The 20,559-nt window shown below is 43.0% G+C and overlaps 1 protein-coding gene across 1 annotated transcript; it reads left to right on the forward strand.

Moving 5' to 3' along the window:
* Window positions 1–290: 290 nt before the first annotated feature.
* Window positions 291–19,724, forward strand: PLA2G15 (phospholipase A2 group XV). Its single transcript, XM_075434144.1, has 6 exons — window positions 291–509; window positions 7,748–7,904; window positions 9,349–9,467; window positions 11,028–11,126; window positions 11,518–11,742; window positions 15,575–19,724. Exons 1-6 carry the CDS (start codon window positions 374–376, stop codon window positions 16,084–16,086), a joined length of 1,248 nt encoding a protein of 415 aa, XP_075290259.1. The 5' UTR covers window positions 291–373; the 3' UTR covers window positions 16,087–19,724.
* Window positions 19,725–20,559: the final 835 nt, after the last annotated feature.

Raw genomic sequence — 20,559 nt, forward strand, 5'->3', positions numbered from 1 at the left:
ACCCCAGCGCAACCCTGACCATCAGCTGCGGCTCCAGGCACCGCTCCCCGCCCCGCCCGGACCAGCCCCCCCCGCGCCGCCTGCGTTCGCGCTCCGGGCTCGCGCCGAACGCCCCTCACTCTGCTCGCGGACCTCCCCCCCACCCCGGGCAGGCGGCGGCAGGCACGGTAACACCAACGCAGCCCCGCACCGCCGCGCCTCGAGCTTTCCGCCATCAGCTGGTGACGCCTGCGGGGGCGGGGCCGGCGGGGCGGGGCGGGCCCTTTTCAGGCCGGCCCGGGCGGCGGGGCCGCAGTCCGGCGGCAGCCGCGGCAGCCCTGGCGGAGGGACGGGGCGGCTCCTCCTCCCGGCCCCGGGGTTATGTGCCGGGGCGATGGCCCCGCCGGCCGGCGCCAGGCTGTTCCCGCGCCCAGGAGGGAGCCCCTTCCTCAGCCTCCTCCTGCTGCTGCTGTGTCCCGCCGGCGGGTGCCTGCCGCGCCGCCGGCCCGCCGGGCCGCCCGTGGTGCTGGGTAAGAGAGGGGGGCCCGGCCGCGGAGGCGAGAGCCGCAGGCCTGGGCCGGGCAGGTAGGGGCAGCCGGCGCTGGCCCGCGGTGCGGGGCCCCGGCCCGTTCCCCAAGGCAGGCCCCGGCCGCGCTGGGCTCCGCGGGCCGGTGTTCGGGCGCTGGGTGCCGGGCGCTGGGAGCCGCCGGTGTCCGCGGGCGGGCAGAGCTGTGAATGGATTTTAAATGTTTTCATAACGCGTCTGCTGCAGTGGCAGTTCCGAAGCGCCCCTGGACGTCAGCTCGGTGCTGTTGGTGGTGTTGGTGTCGGTGGCCAGTCCTGTGAAGGTGCTGGGCGCGCTCCGCGGCCTTACCATGCCATTACCCGTGGTGAGGAAGGGGGCAGGGGAGAAGTGCTGAGAGGGGAGCAGCCAGCGGCACGCTGCTCGGTCTCAGCTCCTCTCCTTTCCAGGGATTTAGGCTCTTCTGTTGACTTTGTTACTGCTGTTACAAACTTGTGGCACAGCGGGGCAAACGCAGAACAACCCTTTAGAAGGTGCTGTGTGTCTCGGGGCCAGTGGGTGCAGCTTCCCAGCTCTGAAGAGGTGGCTGAGCTAACGGAGAGCGGGTAGGGTTGGAAGCAAGAGCCATGAAATGATGTCCTAAGAGGCTGGACTTGAAACGTGAACAAAAGTTCTTTGCCTTCTGTCTGTGAAGGTTCGAAGCAATCTCTGATCCCGCCTTTCCACTCCACAATGCTGGCTTTTAGCAGTGAGCTGTGGCACTTACTCCAGTGCAAGCTTCTTAATGTTGATCCGGTATTCAGCTCTAGCTATGAAGGAAGCAAAGAAGACTTAAAAGCAGTTGGGATAAGGGGGTACTGATTACAGAAGCGTGGGTCTACTGTAAGTATATGTGTTCCCTAAGGATGCTTTTAAAAACCACAGCTGACCTATGTCCTCTTTTCCCGAGAGACATGCTGGTCAACACCGCGTGGCCAAGCACACGTTGGTCAGGGAGTGGTTTAAAACCCAGACTCCGTGGCTGTTGCAGTGGATTTTCATCAAACGCAACAGCACACGCATCTCTTACTATTCTAGTCAGGGTATGCATTTTAAAATTTGGTGTTTGCTGCTGCCTGGTCCTGACCTGTCCGGAAACTGAAGATTGAATCGGTTTTAACATAATTTTTCTGGGTTGCCTGTATGTTTAACAAAATAGGTGCTCCTAGGGAGTCATTTGCTGTAACTTCCTATTGTAAAGTACCATGGGTTTTTTTATGGATAGAAATGAGCGTTATTGTAAAAACACCTGCACTAAGAGCTCAGCTTCAGTTAGACATGACATGGGCCGTGAAGGTTAAACAAACAAAGGAGGAGTGACTGTCGGTCACTCGCTGGTTTTGTATGAAATGTTCTCCTCTTGATGCTGGTTAACTTTTCATGACCTTTTCTTCACCCTTCTTGCGTATGTGACAAGTTAAGATAAGCTTTTTAGGAATTGCTGCGATGAGGATGGCAAAAGGGTTTAGGAGAATCACTCAGGGAGGCATTCTGAGTGCTGGCTTAACAGAGGTGTTTGGGAGAGGGGAGAAAAACACATGCTGCCCTGGAATCACAAGTGCGACAGGGGCCTGAGAGATGGACGCAAGGCTGCTCCGCACGGGTCTGTGCAAGGCTGCCATGGTTTTGGAGCCCACTCACAGGGGGGAATACAGAGTTGATCCTCCTGATGTATCAGGCTGGTGTCTAGACCCTTAATTCGTCAAAAGTGTTCAGATTTTAATCTGTTTTGACCTTGTAGGAAATATGGTCTCAAGATCTAAGCATTCACTCGTGGTCTGTGTGGAAGGTAAAACCCTGGAGTAGGAAGGGAAGTTAACAACTCTGGTCTTACTCTGTGTGTGGTGAGGTGGCCATCTGGTCGGAAAGAATGCAGTTTAAAGGCACATTGTCAACATAATGGGTGCTTCATGAATGTTTGAGACCAGGGATGGTCACAAGACTTGGTGCAGCTGGTTCTTAAACTTTTGTGTAATGGCCCTACTTGCAGTTGCAACCTGCGCTTACCCAAGGCACGGAAGAGGAAGCAGAGCAGTAGTCTGCAAATATGTGGCGGTGCTCATATATGGGTAACTTTGTTCTGCTCCTTGAGTACTAACAGAAATACTGCTTGTAGGAATCTCCAATCTGAGATCAGATGAGCTGCTTGAATAGAGCCTTGTAACGATTGCCTGTAGTAGTGGTGGCAGCAGGTCTTGGATGTGTAGAGCCCCCCTCCCTGGCATAGGGGAAGAGTGGCTCTGAGACAGCTATGCTAGTCGAGCAGCTCGCTGGTGCTCCCCCAGCTCTCCGTGGGCATGCTTACTGGCAGCTTTGTGGAGCTGTTTGTCTTGCTAAAGCATGAGAAAATTAACCTGTTGAGGAAGAAGTGATTAATTTTGTAGCTGAATTACCCTAACGGAGGAGCTGGCCCAAGGAATGTGGAGAGTGGCACAGCTCCATTTGGATCAGGTGATTTTTTTTTTTTCAGCTGGTCTATGCGTAATCAAATGGTGCCTTGGTAGCAGGAGCTGGCTGTGCCTGAGGATCGTGTTGGTAAAGCTGCACTGCAAGTGATCGGTGTTCCCTGAGACTTAAATATCACAGAGTATTCCTAGAACAGTGGAAGCAGAGAAGAAGAAACATGAGGTAGAAGTCAAAACCTTACTTCCAGAATCCTGTCTGAAGGCTTGATATCAAAGCCACAATGCTGATTAAAATGCCAGGTGATTGGCTTGGAGCTCCTTTCTAAAGCCTTTTGGGGAAAAGTGGACAACTTAAGATAATTGATTTGTGCCTTTTTTCAGAGTTTCCTATTCAGCCAGGACAATATATTGATACAGGGAGATCTCCTTTAAGAGCCAGGATAACCTACTGAATATCTTTGCTCTACTGACAGTAGCTACTAAAAATATATACATATGTTCTGTGCAAGTATTTCTGGGTATCTGCTTCATGTTTATATGCAATTATAATATTTTTGCATGTGTCTTATCAGTTTGGTTATGTATTCGACTTGCTTGTCTTGCAATGCTTGCAGTGAGAAGTTCCTTTATTTTGTGGCTGTTCTTCCTCCATTTTCTCATAGCCCATCGCTAATCACTGCACACTATCTTGTGTCTTATCAATTTTGGGAGCTGATAACCTGTCTTTAGAAGATCAGTGGTGGATTCACAGAACTCCTTACCTTTTAGAGCTGACTCAACACAATTACTATATCAATGTTCTGATACCTTCTGCAAACAATTTGTTAGGTACTTGGCTAAAGTTTTCTAGAAAGACACCTAAAAGAAGTTTGTTAATAATTGATTTACATGCAAAAGACTGTGAATTCCTGCTGACCGCTAATGGAGGCGGGTGTGTGTTTGTATGGTCAGCTGGCTAGATGTCAGCAGCGATTTAAATGTTTACGCCTCATGTGATCCAAGGTATCTGGGAGTATCATGTGAGATGTTGTTTGCTTTCTTGTTCCTAATTTTAAACATAAGCCTTTTCTGTGGTGGTCTGTCATGGAGTCTATGAGCTACTTTGAGAAATTCTTCTTAGAAAACTGTGGTCAGAGTTTAAAATTTTCTGGAAAACCTGGTTCATTTTAAAGGAAGACTAATCTATAGAACCAAAAAGATGACAGTTATTTGAGGAAATTACACCACTAAAAAAAGCTATGATGGTTCATATATGTCCAAAGGCATTTGGATTGCAGATAGAAGTTGTAAAAAAAGTACCGATTGGTGCCCTCTTTGCCACACAAACAATAGCTTCCCCCCCCCCCCCAGTTGTTATATAGGTACTATCCTCTCTTCTTATGAGTCACTTTCCAGGGTGCAATTTACTTACTGTCTTCTTCTGGGAACTGTGACTCAGCCAGTAGGAGTTAAGGATAGTGACACAGGATCAGTGTATCCTAAAGCTAGTTAGCGTAGTCCCCAGACTTGGAAAAGTCTGTAACCTTTTTGAAACTGTCAGCTGAAAATTATAAATGTGTTTTCCATAAAGTTTAATCAAACAAGAACACACCTCAGGATAAGATCTACTATTTTTGTCAGGGCAGATGAGACGAAAAACCCAGCAAAGGACACTCTAATATTGGAAGTAAATCTGGCTCACCGACGTATTGGAATGAGTTTTGTCGGGATTACCGTCTTTGTGAAAAATGAGAATATGCTAGAACTGATCATCAGATCTGATGGAAACGCTTTTTTCTGCTGAATATGAAATTTCATTGTATTTCCAAAGGTTGCAGCTCAGAAGGCAATGCATGTGTTGCACAACTGCAGATGAGGGAAGCCAGGGTGCTGCTTGAGGTCTTTCCCTGGACATCCAGTTTTGGCTAGCGCTGATGTATTTTGCAGAACTTCGCTTGCCAGTTATTTTGTACATTTATGGGGTCAGGCTTCAGGCCTTAGAAAGTAAGAACTTTCTATGATGTTTCCAGCAAAAAAGCTTAGAAACTACAGATGCTGGTAGGTGAGAGAATGAGGAGAAAAATTACTTGAAGATTACTCTGCCCACAGATGCTTTCTGTGTATAGTCTGAAAGCAAAGGGAAATGTGGGTTTTTTTCTGTGATGGAATTTGAAAGCAGTAGAAATTCAGAAAGGTATGTGCTTATCCTACAGAATTAATCTTCAATGTGATCTTTTTTAACCTGTTACTTATCAAAAAGCCACTAAGTCCTCCAGCTGAAATGTAAATCATTAACACTTAAATTGTGTGGGGTGAGGACTGAAGATCTTGTATGTTTTCTGCCATAATCTGAAAAATCACAATTTGCATCTTGTTCCCTATATGTTCTTCATGACTCCTCTTCAGCTTGCAGAATATATGCTAGAAAATAAAACACAAGTTGTGAATTAGTGATTAGCAGGTTCACTATGAATACAGAAACATAAACCTGAAAAAAAAGATGTTGTTAGTCCCTGCTTCATAAGCAAACAGGCCTCACCTGTACCTAAGGCTACAGAATGGCAGTGTTGTGTCTTGGCACGGGTGGAACTTGCTCTTTCTCTGCTGTTTAGAATGACAGAAAACTTTTCAGCTTGTTCTTTGGCATGTGGTGGGTGACTGTTAGTATGTGATGTTTCTCATCTTCCACTCTGAACTGCATGCAGCACAGCCTCTGTCCTCACGACGCTTGAGGAGAACAGATCTTCACCAAATTCAATTTGCAGTTAATCTAAGATCACTCCGTGACTGTACCAAGGCTCACTTGGACTCTTCCTGCTTCCAGTACTCTGGTCGGTAAATGTGTCTGGATTATAATCTTAAACTTCTTCGCTTGCGAGTCTCCCTGCCGGGTGGGAGTGCGGATGGTGACTGGAGTGCTGTTCGGAAACCCCTGCAGGTTTTTGACACCCTGATGCTCCAGACATTTGTTGAAGTTTTTGAAAGGTGTCTTTTCTCCAAGAACTTGCTTTTTACCCATGGAAATGAGATTGCAGGGTAGAACAGAATCTGCTGCTTTGCTTTGCACTGAAACTGAAGGCTACACCAGCCTGGTCTGTCCTTGGCAGGTCTGCTGCCGAAACTGGCCAGCCAGGAATGAGCGGGATAAATGTTCTGTTCCCGTGCTAATGAAGAGCACCCATACAGCACAGGCATGAGACTGTGGCACAAGCTGTTGCTTACAGTTCTGTGAGGAATAGCTAAGCAGCGTTCTGTGAGGTTACGAGACTGAACTTCAGTAAACTCTTTCGAGGGTCTGATGCAATGCTATAATCACCCTTACTATGCTTTCCAGTATATCAGCGCCCTTGAAATACGACCTAAAATAAACTGTGGGCAGCTACCGGGTCTTTTAACGTTTCACTTAAGACTACAGAAATAAAAATCACTGAAAACCGAACGAGAAAGTAGGAGTAGTTAATAAAGAAATCCTGAAATGTATCTTTTGTGGCGGGGTGTACCCCGCAGTGGCTGGATGTTGTCAGCGTGGTTGTCCAGGTCTATATTTAGCGTGACATTCTGTCCTTTTTCAGTTCTGCGGGAAGTGTTGCTCTGAGAGCACGTCGAGCTTTCCAGTTAGTAGTTTCTGGTGGAACACCTAATTTATCTCTTTCTTTAAACCATTGCTAAGTATCAGTGCCCTATAGGACGTAAGCTGTTTTGATTAAATAATTTACTGAAGTGAAGGGGGAAAAAAAGCAACAGTGTGGGTAGGCCTGCATTTAAAAACCTCAAAATAAAGTATTGACAAGTAAACGGGATATAGTTAGGCACACCCAAAAAAAGGGGGGGGGTGTAGGTGGAAGGGGCAGGAGGAACCCTGAAGAAGTCCTTAACTCCTTAATTTTTCTAATACTTCAGTAGCTGAAAAGTTTCTCTATCTTTGTCTTTCTGGTTCTTGTGGGGGGGAAAAAAATGACTGGACATAACAGAATGTGAGAAGCTTCTCTTGGAACTTGCTGCTGAAAACTGCAAGAATGCTGGTTTTAAGCTTAGCTCTAATTCAGAACTAAAATTCCTGTCTCTAGTGTTTAAAATAAAGGAAAATAAAGCTTCATCAAAGGAATACTGGCATTTAGTGTATGCCGTAAGAACAGTGCGCTTCGGAGAAGGCACAGAGACAAGCCCATTCCCTCCCAGTATTAGTGATGTAACGGGGCAAAAAGATGCGACGCTCCAAACTGTGGCTGCGTTCAGACCTGCGTGGCAGAGACCTGAACCTACGTATTTGGATTGTTGTGCCAGCCAGATCTGTGTGGCAAAAAGGCAGCTGGAGGTGAAGTGAAAAGAAAAACCCTAAATGGAGCTGCTTCTGGTTTTCGCATTTTTTGTCAAATTGGTAGTTTGCAGGCAACGGTGAAGAGAGCAGAACACCTTGCATGGGCAGTTGAGGTACTCTAAAGGAAAAATTCTTTCAGAAAGGTTCAGTTTCCATTGTAAAACACAGATTGTGTTGATAACGTCTGAGACCATCTGGGTTTCATACCCATGGCCTAACATGACCTGTTCCTATATAGTCTGCTCTTGGAAGTTGTGAACTGATCCAGTATTGTTCTGCATGGTGGGTCCTCAGCTAATGATTTTAGGAAGTCTAAATGTTTTCAGCGGAGAATGTGCATGCAGTGCTTCGTTCTTATGTAATTTTTTGTATCCACTTACAAAAAATAATGTTATCCCTGGATGCAGTGATACTGCATATGAGGTCTGCAGTATTAAGATGTGTATATTATAATGTAAAATGTTGTACACTTTCATCTTAAGTTCTCCTTTTTATATCTTTCAGTTCCTGGGGACTTGGGTAACCAGTTGGAAGCGAAGTTAGATAAGCCATCAGTAGTGCACTATCTCTGCTCGAAGAAGACAGACAGTTATTTTACACTCTGGTTGAATTTAGAATTGCTTCTGCCCGTCATCATTGACTGTTGGATTGATAATATCAGGTAAGACCAGAAATATTGCTCTCGGCATTTCTCTCCTTCGCTTGATGTGCTTTGGACAGAATGGCTGTCTTAAACTTTCTTTTCTGATTGAAGACCACTGAGAGAAATGACTTGGAATTCTGCTGGGGAGAGTCACAGGGTGGATCAGAAGATGTGACGCTGTCACATCGGAGGTCGTTCAGCACTGATGAGAAGCAGAGGTTCTCTTAGTTGTTTTTTTTCCACTTTTTCTCCACCCAGTTACCCAGTGTTGGTTTAAGCACTGACCAGACATCTCTGTAGGCTATCTCAAGCAGCATGTTTTCTGCTCTTTTGCTAAGTTACTGAAGTTTTGAGGAGGCAAGGGGCGAAGGAGGTGGGTTGGGCAGCTGGGAGGGGACAGGCAGAAGGGACGCAAGCTTGCGCTTTTGCTGGCAGTATGTCATCAGAGAGCAGGCTCATGGGCAGCTGGGACACAGGGGGTCCTGCCAGGGCAGCCTGGAAGTCTCTTTCCAGAATGATTTTGGTTTAAAAAATTGCCTGACTTAAAGCTTCCAGACTACTTCATCGTTCAGTCTGCTTCATGAATATTCCTGTAGAAGTCAAATATCTCTGTGAAAACAGGAAATATTTAGCTTGTGCAATTTAAAAATGTTATATTGACATGTTGCTTTTTTGTGTGAATGGACTGAGCTGTTGTGTGGTTGCACCTCTGCTTGAAGTCTTGCTATATCCCTTACAGATTAGAGATATTTTTGGGGTATGAAGATTGGAGTATCAGTTCAGATTATAATAGGGGTAAAAACTTGCAATCAGAAATGGCAATTGTACAGATATGGTATTAAAAACAAACAAACAAATCCCCGACAATAGTAATAAAACCTGCTCCTGACCCAATGCTCCAGATTCTTCATATCTCAAACTGATTTGAGAAGTATCTACAAAACACTCGCTACCTCTGTGTTTCCTGAAGTGCAAACTATTATTAGTCAAGAAATGTCAAGTGCTCCCTTATGCTGATCTGGGTGTTCTAGTTAAACAGAAATGAATTACTTATACCTAGGAGAATTTTTCTGGTATCTGATTTTACAGGTATTTTATCTTCTACTGCCACATTCTTAAGTTCTTGACAAGTGTTTTCTGTTGTGGGGCTTGATGCAGAGTGAAATAGGATAGAACTATATCAAGTAGCTTATATTCTAAAGTTGAAGTTCAGCCACAATACCGTATACTCAGTTTTATAGATTAGTCTCGGATTCTGCACATAAAGCATTAAAATAATTGCTTGCACTGTATAAAATTTTAGCCATTAGAGTACCCATGTCTGCCTGTTTGTGTGGGTTTGTTTCTGCGTAATAGCACTTAAAATTCTTAGTACTGCACATGTGAGACCCAATGTAGTTGAGAGTTGTCATGTAATATGACATGTCTCATGTTGTCCTCTCTTTTTCTTCTCCCCCCCCAGGCTGGTATATAATCGAACCAGTAAGATTACAGAACCCCCAGATGGGGTGGATATCAGAGTGCCAGGGTTTGGGCAGACATTTTCTCTGGAATTCCTTGACCCAAGTAAAAGGAGTGTTGGTATGTACGAGCTGTGTCTGAAGTGCTTTGTCACTTGTAGGATGTCTCTAATGTGTGTTTATACAACAAGCTACTAAAATATGATTTCAAATTACAGTTCTGTTTAGAAGTAGAAAAACTGATTATTTTTTTTTTTGTAGTAGGGTAGCACACGGCTCACTTAGCTTTTAAGTGTTTTCAGTGCACTGTATTGTTTTATCTGTTGTTTGGCATGAGAGATTGAGACAAGAAGGTTCTCTGTTATTTAGTCTTGTGACAAATTGAAGTTCTCTGGATGAAACTAGAGTACGCACTTTGAAGACAGACACTTTCAGAAAATGAGATGGATTGAGTAGAAAATTCTGACTGAAGCTTGACAAGCAAAAACAAAACCACTTCATTTCAGCTTAGTTCCGAGTAAGATGTTCTTTGGCCCTAAGAATGAGTTAATGGGCTTGGGAGAGGTGGTACCATGCTCCATAGTTCCCTGTCTTTTGTCAGTGTCAGAATAATTGTATAATTACATTTGTGCTGCAAAAGATTTCTGCATTAATGTGTTTGCAGGTTTTTTCTTTAGTGGTTTTGTAGAAGTCACCTTTCAGAAACCACTGACTCTGATAAGCTTTTGTGAGGAGTTGTCAGCTGTGGCTGAAGACCCAAGTAATAGTATAGTCGGTAATGCACTCAGCTTCATCTGTCGTAGTGTGGATTTCTTTTTCTTTTCTGTAGGGAGCAACCCCAAAAGGGCAGTCATGTGCTTAATGATCTTCACTGGATGACTCTCATAACTAGAACAGGGGCGTATTTAAAGGTGCCCGTGTTCACTTCAGGGACTAGATGATAAGCACTCAAGACTGGCAAGTGAGGTTCTGCTCAGAATTTAGATATGACCGATGCTCAGCAGGCTGTTTTGACAGTTTTTCACTGTTACTGGATGCATTTAATTGTGGTAATACTTACAGCCTGTGTGTCAAAGCTTGCAATACGTAACATCTTTCAATATACAGCCAGTCTGCAAATGCCTTCCTTCTTTGCTATTAAAGCATTACATTCGGTTACTTAAGTCTTAGTCCACTCCCTGATAGGAAAATAGTTTTGGGATAGTTTCCAGCATTTTTCCCTGTGGTACACTGCAAGCATTTGTTTCCAAGAATAAGCGTTGAAGTCCAGGCCAACCTTGATGCATGTATTATATACCCTACCTGAAGTTACTGTGCAGTCAACAAAAGCTAGGACTCTAATGTAGTAATTCTGAAGTGTATTCTCCACACATTTCTGCTGAGGAAAATTGATCGTTTTGTGCATGCTATGTTTTGCTGCCACACTTGTTTCATAGATCAGCCAGCTAGTGAGATATTTCAGTAATGGTATTCTCTCCCTTGTGGGAACAGCGAGCATCGCTCGTGCTGTTTAACATGGAGCTTTCTAGATTGTCGAAGCTGAAGACTAGAGTTCGAGTGTCTGTATGTATGGCATCAGAGATAATGCCTCCAGAACTTGGGTTGTTTCACGATGGTCTTGATGGTTGCTTCTAATGCTGATCTTTCACCGTTCTGTTTCTCTCTTATCTGATGTCTACAGGCAGTTACTTTTACATGCTGGTGCAGAGTTTAGTAGATTGGGGCTACAAACGTGATGAAGATGTAAGAGGAGCACCTTATGACTGGCGAAAGGCACCAAGTAAATAACATGGTTACTTGAACAAAATTTTGATTCTCCAAGCTAACAAATAATGTTTTGGGTCTCTTCTCTCATCCTACCTGGACAATTATGCTCGAAACCTTAATTTTGACTAGTTCTTGGGGCCTGGGTACCCCTGGATCCAGATGAAAGCTCTTTGGTGTGGTTTCTTTCTTTGCTTTAAATAACTTGCTACTTAAGACTTGAAAACAAAACAGCAACAACACCCCCCCCACCCACCCCCCCAAGCCAAACCCTTCTACTGAATACTGGAGTTTCTAAGCTCTGCATTAATTCCACACAGTTTCAAAAAATAACCTTTTAAAAAATTGTGTTGAAGTTCGGCATTCACGCTAATTATAACGGTGTAACCTGTGTATGTTTACTTTAGATGAGAATGGAGACTACTTTGTGGCCCTTCGCAAGATGATCGAGTTGATGTATGAGCAGTATGGAAGCCCTGTTGTTTTAATTGCCCACAGTATGGGCAATATGTACACCCTCTACTTCCTCAACCGTCAGACTCAGGATTGGAAAGACAAGTACATTAAAGATTATGTGTCATTAGGTGCTCCGTGGGGAGGAGTGGCTAAAACTCTCCGTGTGCTGGCTTCAGGTAGGTAATTCCAGGGTTTGCAGTGTGTTGTGCTAGTAGCGCAGGATGCTGGCTAGACTGCGAGCTGTAAGACTGGAGGACGAGATTTTAAGGTACTACAAAGTTAAAAATCATTTTCTCATAAGTGATGGCAACTTTGTTTCAAGCCTTGTGACCAGGCTGTCATTCTTCGTGTGCATAGCAGTGGACTAAGTTTGTTTTTTTTAAACTAAAATTTGTTAACCAGGAGCTGCAGCCCCTTCTGACCTATTTTCAGCAGGTTATGTTGTCTGCAGTCTTGCCTGGTGTCTCCTGTTGCTGTCACTTCTCCCTCCAGCCTGATTGCTCTCTGTTCAGTACTGCAAAGCGAACAAGGGACTCCAGAGTATTCAGTAGCTTCCTATGATTAAAGATCACACAGCTGCGTGAGATTAACATGAAGAGCAACTTGTAGACGAAGTTTACAAGGTGAAGTGGTGCCCATGGCACAAAGGCTGGTCGAAAGTTATAACCCTACAGAGAAGGAAAGGGGATCTTTGAGATCTTGGGTTTAGCATACTGGATATGCCTGAGACTGAAATAATTGAATAAAGAGGCTTAAAGTATTTCACTAAATGACTGCAAATGACTGGTGGAAAAAGTTCAATTACCCCATTGTGCGATACCATGATTATTTCAGGTGCTCTGGAATTTAGTTGATGATGTTTCTGTCTTATTCAGAAACAAGCTAAAGACTTGTTAGTTTTGGATATCACGATCTTCTTCCTAAACAAAGCTGACGTGGGAAACTGGACTTCATCAAAATGCAGAACACACCGCAAGTGCCAGCCATGCATGGACACATCAAAGAATATTGTGCTTAGCAAAGGCACTTGGTTCTGAACAGTAGTGCACTGCTCAAGTTACTAATTAGAGAACTTAAACTGGATGTTTCTGGAGTTGAGTTACACATGAAGTCTATTGCAATGGCACAGTAAAAAATTATTTCCCATTTCCCACAGGCTTTGACAAGTTTGCATGAGACAGAAATGGCAGGAAGTGAGCAATATTAATACCCCATTCATAAAATTCCACAGTCCTAGATTTCTGTTGGATTCAACTTCTGTGCTTCGTATCTTGTTTATCCTTTATAATGCATCTCATCCGAAGTGGCTAGCTATACAAGTGCATACTGAATAGTTAAATTTCTACAAAAATGTAGTAATGTGAATCTGTATGTCTGTTGTACTAAACTCTGGTTTAGAGCAGAAGCCAAAGAATCATGTAGGAAAGTTAAATGGGCAGAACATAATATCAGAATGTGCATTTTTAGGCTAGTTCTGTCTAAAATATCTGTAGTAAACCACCACCATCAGGCTTTAACACTTGGATTACATTAGTCTGTTCAAGAGTTTCTAAAATTGACATGGTCAGGGCATGAGTGTGCAGAAGGATTATTGCTTGTAAGAAAAATATTGCATTGCTGCAGGAAAGACAAGCTGTGAATGCATTCTTTCTGCTCCTGTTTGTGTTTATAATATGGTAATGGCTAGGAACTTCATGTCACATCTACAGTTTTCTTATTAAAGAGGTGAACAGTAGGCGGGTGGAATTATTTTCTCTACATCTATTGTGATACTTTCTGCTACTTATTCATGTGCTTTGTGGGATCAGTACTTATATCGTTACAATTCCAGTGCTAAGAAAGGGAGGATGCTCTTCCCACTACAGTGAGCAAAGACAAAAGTTCACTGCGGTGGTTGGGTTGGTCAAATTTTTTTTGTCAGCCCGAAATGCTAGCTGTGTCTTCCTTAGACCTCATACTTTGTTCACTCTGATGTCAGCCAGTGGTGCGCCTGCTGACTCAAGCACAGCCTTGGCCATACGGTACTTCTGCACTTCAGGGAACAGTGAAGGATTTGATGAGCATTTTCTAACAGCTCTGTAAGAGAAGGCTGGAATAGTTAGGTTCTCTGTTTGATTATTCTACTGGAAATAAACTTTGTACACCTTCCTTTCATTGTTCAGTTTGGAACTTGGCCTTTCTATGCTGAAAACTGCCAAGCAGTATTCAGTAGCTTCATGGTAAGCGTGCACAGTGAAGTACTTCTACCAACAGGAATATGAAATGCATTTTCCAGGACCCTCGTGGTCCTTGTGGTGCTCTTTTGAGTCTCCTTTTTATCTGTTTCAGAGTTACACTAGCAATGTCTCCATAAGTCCCCCTCAAGAGGGCAGGAAAGCCTGTGCTTGAGGTCTCCTTGCTGAAGCAATGGTGCCACCTCATGGAACTGAACAATTGGCTTGGCTGCTATTTCACAAATAGCGCTTTCGGTTTCAGTATTTCAATTTTTATGGTGTGGTTGACCTGGATCACCACATGCTGTAACCACTTGGAGCTAATAATGGAAAATCTGAATCAAGGTTCTGCTGACAAAAGAGTGGAGGTGTGCCAGCCAGTGTGATGATGGAAAGCAGGTCTGATCAGGCAGCCACCGCAAAAATAAACTTGGGTGTGCCTCAGGGCTTTTTTAAATAAATTCATTTCCAGTAATCACTCTGTCTGCCATTTGTTAGGCAGCTTTTAGTTTTGTGAAGATGCAAGTACAACAGTTAAAATATGAAGAAAGATGCATATGTTATAACTTCGTCATCTTGGAACAAACTGCTAAGAAAACAATGGACTTGGTGTCTACAAAAAAAATCCTGAAATGTTTTGGTCAAATGCTAGTTCTGTAATAAGATTAAGTCTAAATTTGGTGAAAGGTAACAACTTTGTGGCTTATTGGGTGCCAGATAATTTAAGACCTTAATTGATAATAAGCTTCAGCTCTCTAGATTTATATTATATTAAGAAAATATAATGCCTTGGAAAAGTTTCACCAGCTGAAACCATTTCCTGAGTACAGTAGTTGTCAGCTGGTCTTTCAAGAATTGTTGGTTTCGCCTGTGCCCGCTGGCAAAGATGTAGTTTAGGTTAGCAGAGTTGATAGAAAATATTAGTGCTACATTAGAGAGAACCTGTGTTCTGAGCAGCACAAGTGTTTTGGCAGTCCTGAAACACTGGCTGGAAGTGTGGGGGTTGGTGACTTCCCGTGATTCCCACCAGCAGCTAACAAGTTCTAACTTTTCTTTTGCCAAAGTGCTACACATAAAGACTGAGTTGGCCCTTGAGTGCAGCATTCTTACTTGATAGCGTAAGCAGAGACAGTAAGACTTGCTTTGCTTCTGTTTCCTTTTATGATGGTGATCTTTGTAGGTACCTCTTAAGAGTCTGCCATTTTCTCTCAATTGTAGCCATCTTCTGATATGTTTCATTACGAAGGGAGTGCATAAATGGGTAAAACACGAAGCCATATGATAAATAAACCATATAGTAACTTTTATAGCTATGCTGAATGAAATGTCACTGTCCGCTTGTTTTCAACGTGCAAAACTTTAAACACTTTGTTAAGCCTAGAAGTGTCTTCATGAGTTCTTACGTGTGTGGATCATAGTATTGATCTGTTCTTTCAGCAAGAAAATGATCTAGGTACCAGAATCACTGTAAAGCACACTTCCAAAAGAGCATTTAAGACAAAACTTGCAAATAGTATAAATAATACCTAATAAAAGCTCATTTCTTACTTAGCTCATATAGGAAATATTTTCCCTTTTAAAAAGGAGCATATTGGAAAGGCAGCAGTGTTCTCTGTCATTTGTTCATCAACTTGTATTTAAATCTGTAAGTTATCAGAAGTTAGTTTGCAGAAGTTAATTACCAAGGCAATCATAAATGAGGAAAAACCCAGACTGTCGCTGTGAGTGGCAATAATTGCTGCTGGTTGAGACTCATGCTTTGCTTTGTGTGTAATGAAATGCCACTGTTTTGTAGGTGACAACAACAGAATACCTGTGATCAGCTCACTCAAGATCAGAGACCAGCAGAGGTCAGCGGTTTCCACAAATTGGATGCTCCCCTACAACTACACGTGGCCTCCAGATAAGGTCTTTCTAAGTACACCTACAGCTAACTACACTCTTCGGGATTACCAGAAATTCTACAGGGACATCAATTTTGAAGATGGCTGGCTCATGAGACAAAACACAGAGCCCCTGGTCTACCAGATGACACCTCCTGGTGTGCGCGTACACTGCCTTTATGGCACTGGTGTGGAAACACCCGATTCTTTCTACTACGAAAGTTTTCCTGACAGAGAACCCAAGATTCTTTACAGCGATGGGGATGGAACGGTGAACTTACAGAGTGCCTTGCAGTGTCAAAAGTGGGTGGACAGGCAAAAAGAGGAAGTGGTGGTGTTGGAGCTCTCGGGAAATGAGCACATTCAGATGCTGTCCAATGATACTACGATCTCCTATGTGAAAAAGCTGCTCTTTGATTTGTGATACCTGGCATTCACAGTTATTTTCCTTACCTGTGATGCCTTCCCTTAAATGTGGGAAAATGCCTTTTAATCCCTTGATATTTAGATATTTGAATTATTTATTTAGTGGTTTTTAAGGCTATGTTCAAGAAGTTCTGTGGTGTCCTAAGTGATCGTTCGTCTCTGATTTGTGTTTATGATGCTTCACGGTATTTTTACATTCTGCAGATTTGGTCAAATATGCATTTTGGTGCCTCTGATATTGTGTCTAATACTCATACAGACTTTCATTTGGAGATTGTGCAGCCCCTTGCGCATACTACACAGATACCTGAGTTCCTTTGTGTGTTTTTTGCAGAGTTTGGAGTGGGAGGGCTAGGAAGATGCCCAGAAAACAAGGGAATGATACTATTTTGGGAAGCACAGGGAACCTTTTAAATGATCTTTCATATTTTGGTCCACAGTTCCTAGTACCTTAGTTGGTAAATGTGCATATTGACTGGAAAAGATAGGGAAGAGGTCTGCCTCGTACTGTACTAACTTTGTCATATCCAGCCTCTCTTTTGTTACAGCTTTTTTGGGGGGAAAAAAAGATAGATGTGTGAATTATTTGAAGCTTCTTATTAGGTACCTTTTTTTTTAAAAAAAAAAAAAAAGGAAGAGATTCTTTGCTCAGCAGCTTCTAGAACCTGGTTGTGTACAGTCTGGAGTCTGAGGAATCCTCACCTTGGGCTCGTTTATCAGTGAGGAAAAGAAGCTAAATGGTAGTTGGTGCTTGCGATAACTAGCTGTGTGGAGTAGTAAGCTCATTGAATTGAGTACTGGCAAACAATCCGTACAGTGCAGAATTGTGGTTCTGGGTGGAAAAATTATCTCCTATAGTGGAAATGGTAATAGATGGTGGCATTAATTCAAAAGCAAAGTGATCTTCCTGGAAGGGGGTGGGGAGCGGAAGGCAGCGTAATACAGTGTGGAGTATGAACTTTGCTCTCGGTCAAATACTTCGGCTCTGATCCAGTTACTGACCAAGTAGTGACTGGGTCAACGTTGCATTCAGCGGAAGAGAAACTGTTTTCAGGCTAAAATTTTCCCATAGATCACAAGTTTCATGATTGCTGTTTCCAGAAGTTGCAATCTGCTGTTCCTTAAATGTTTCTGTCAGTTGCTGAACACGCAACTCTTACTTCCTCCAGTATTGTTTGACGCAGATGTTTTAAGAAAATTTCAACTCTGAACTCCACAGAAATGATAGCCTAAAGACCACCACCATGTTTACAGCTGTGATTACAGAAGTCCTGCTGGAGAAATAGTTTCACTCAGAGATTCTCTTTTGCTTGCTGTAAGACCAGTCACCCAGTTAGACTGCACTCAGTTTTCTGACCACAGAATTTTGAATGCTTTCAGAATGCTAGGTCCTCCAAGAAAAATGTTTGAAACGTTACAGAAACTCATCGAAACTATTGAGGGTTCATTACTTAAACTGAAGTTGTCTAAAGGGTAAAGTTTCTATTTTGGTAGCATGCATAAAATGTTTGCTGCCATTAAACGTATCCATAAGATGTGCTGAAAGGACAGGCTTGGACTCGTGTTGCTGTGGAAGGCAAACATTTTGGCGCAGGAAGTAGGTTTAAGGCTTTAGGTTCTAATTCAGAAATGACTTGTAAATACAGAACAATTTGAACTAGAGTCATGGATAAGCTAATTATCTTCCTAGGTTTTAACTTCCTTCTGTAGCTTCATTTTCCTCCTGCATTTTCCCTGTTGCTTCTGAGGGAGAGTACAGTTTTCTGATGTTAAAAATGGAGTGTTCATCTTGGCCTCAGTTGTCCAGGAAGCTACTGTTCAGCAGCAATATTGACTAGATTTCTTCCAGAGTAAGTACTGAGTTTCCCCAAGCCATTTGTAATTGGTAACTGTTAGGAAAAAAAATCCGCCCAAAAACCAACCACCAAACCTCCCCCCCAGAAGTCCTTCAGCCAAGTGTTCTGTTTTGTGCGGGCTGTGGGCTGGGTGAGTTTCAGGCTTGTCTTCCAAGGCTGCTCCAAGGTGATAAAGCTGTTCCTATGGTCTGACTCGTTTTACTTAGTTGCTGTGTTACTGGTTTATAACAGAAAGAAATGACAGAAAACGGCTTATCACAACCTGTATTGCTTGCTGAAGTGGAATGCCTGTTAATAAGCACTGGAATGAGTGGAGGTGGAGGCTGTGTTGCAGGATACAAACATGGGCATCAAGGGCTGAAAAACTGAGAAAAGAACGTAGGTAAACAGCTCTTAACCTGATCTGGAGACTAAGCTTCACTTAGCTCCTTTACCCATTAATTGGTGGCATTTTCAATATCGTACCAAGAGTTTAGCTTCAGGGGTTTTTGTGATTTGAAGTTCCAAAATACAGGATTCCAAAAGATGCGCTTTTTAAATTCTTTTTTCCTTTACTACTTTTTTAATACTACTTTTTTGTGTCCCAAAAGGGGAAAAACAATCTCTTATTCCTTTCTAATTTTGGCAACCTAGTACTGTGTTTCTGAGATCAGTTGAAAGGTTAAAAGATTCATAAATGGGCTTTCCATTAGTAGACAAGCCCTAAAGGGTGTCTCTTAACAAACTTCTGTTAGCTAACCTGGTAAAATGAAGCTGAAAGTTTTTTTGGGTGGCTTTTTGTTGTTGTTTTTACGTTGTTTGCCAGTATAAAACCTTGTTGTGCAAGAATGTGCATACCTGAGTGTTAAGTACTGTGTTAAGCACAGTGCTTCTGGTGAGGTTTTGATGGTTCTGCAGGCTACAGTTCTGTTTTATGTCCAGAAGCTGTCATTTTCTTTCTGCAAAATAATGTTCAGCCCTTTCTTTTCAGTTTCTTGGCTATTAGGAGGGAGTTTTCATTGACAAGTGAGTGGCGAGCAGACTACATCGGTGGTTGCAACAGAACCACCTCACTCGGCAGGCTGATGTGCTTGCTCGCTATGGCCCGTTCCTCTACAAGGCGGGAGTATTTAGCATTACTGTTACAGGCCTGCTAGAGCCACGTGCACTCGAGCATTTGTGTGGGGAGAGAGGTCTGAAGAAACAAATTTTTAAGGAGAGGAGAATGTGGCACTTCCCGAAGAGGAGTAACTCCGGTGCTTTGCCCCACTGCACAGTTGAAGTGTTTGAATTTGCTGATGTATCTTCATTATACCTAATACATATTGATCACGTCTCTCCCTTTCCATAATTTTTACTTGGTTTTATTGTTCTGGGATATTTTCAGAAACCAAAAATAGTCTTGAGGACCAAATGTGTTTATTTTTGACAAAATGTATAGAAAATGCTGAAGAAGCTTTCAGCTGCCATTGTAACACTTCTGAAGAGGTCCAGAGTCACTATGTGATTCTCTTTAAAACCAGAAGGCGTCAATAACTAGCAATAATTGCAAAGGACTTGCAGGCCGAAGGAAGGAGTGTTTGGTATTAAGGTAGTTCTTGGAGCACAGTGTGTTCAAGGCCCTCTTAAATTCAGGGAATGTTTGGCAATGATTTTGCTGCTCTACACTTAACAGTATTTTGTACGGAACACATTCTGAGACCTAGCATTTTATATGCTCTTTTTGTGTATGAATGAGTTCAATAGATTTGGAATATTTTATTGTCAAACTTTGATAATATAATAAAGTTGATCTAATACAGCTTGTCTCCTGTCATGAATAATGTGTGGCCTCACTGCTCAGATGAATGTCAACTTGTTGCTGGTTTTCTTCCCCGCAGACGCTTGGTGTCTCATTTTTCTCACAGCAATTGCTTCTTGGTTCATCTTCCAAATGGATGTACTGTCTGGTGGTCCATTTGGAATTGTTTGTTAATGGTTCTTGAATTTATGGAGATGCGGGACTGAGATTACTCAATTTCTTTTGTTTGCTTCTTTCTGGCTCTCCTTGGGGGGGGGGGGGGGGGGATGCGAATCCTTGGGATGCCTTGTGCTTCTCTCCAGGTAACAGTTTTGGAATTAGTCCCTTGATCCTAAAGTGTTCTAAATGCTTGCAGTTGCCTTTATACTGTTGGTTCCCAAACTGATACACAAACCCATGCCTGTTGACCGTACAATTTCATGGTTGTATGAAACAATGTTTTTTGCAATTAAAGTAGTGTCTTGTGGCTCTGAAGAAACTTTAATGGTAGACAATGATTCTGTAAGGCAAAATGCCCCGGAAATTATCTGCCTTATCAAAGTAATCTAAAAGCCTGTTGGACAAGCCTAAGTCCTCTAGTGGCTGGCCTGGATGCTTCACGAACCTATAGCACAACCAATTGCTTCTAACTCTTGAGGAAAAAGAACAAAGAAGGCTGAAACTTGCTTTCTGGGGGCTTTTCTTTACCTGGTTAAGACTGTAATTCAAGAGGAGTGTTAGTGACTGCTGCTTTTCTCTGTGCTCTGGATTCCTACTGATCAGACATCTCGTCCTAGTGCAACTCTTGTGGATGCCTTCCTCAAGGTTCACTGACCCCCTGTGATCACAGGAGAAA

Source organism: Opisthocomus hoazin, chromosome 12, assembly GCF_030867145.1.
Source record: "Opisthocomus hoazin isolate bOpiHoa1 chromosome 12, bOpiHoa1.hap1, whole genome shotgun sequence".
NCBI classification, from domain to species: Eukaryota; Metazoa; Chordata; class Aves; order Opisthocomiformes; family Opisthocomidae; genus Opisthocomus; species Opisthocomus hoazin.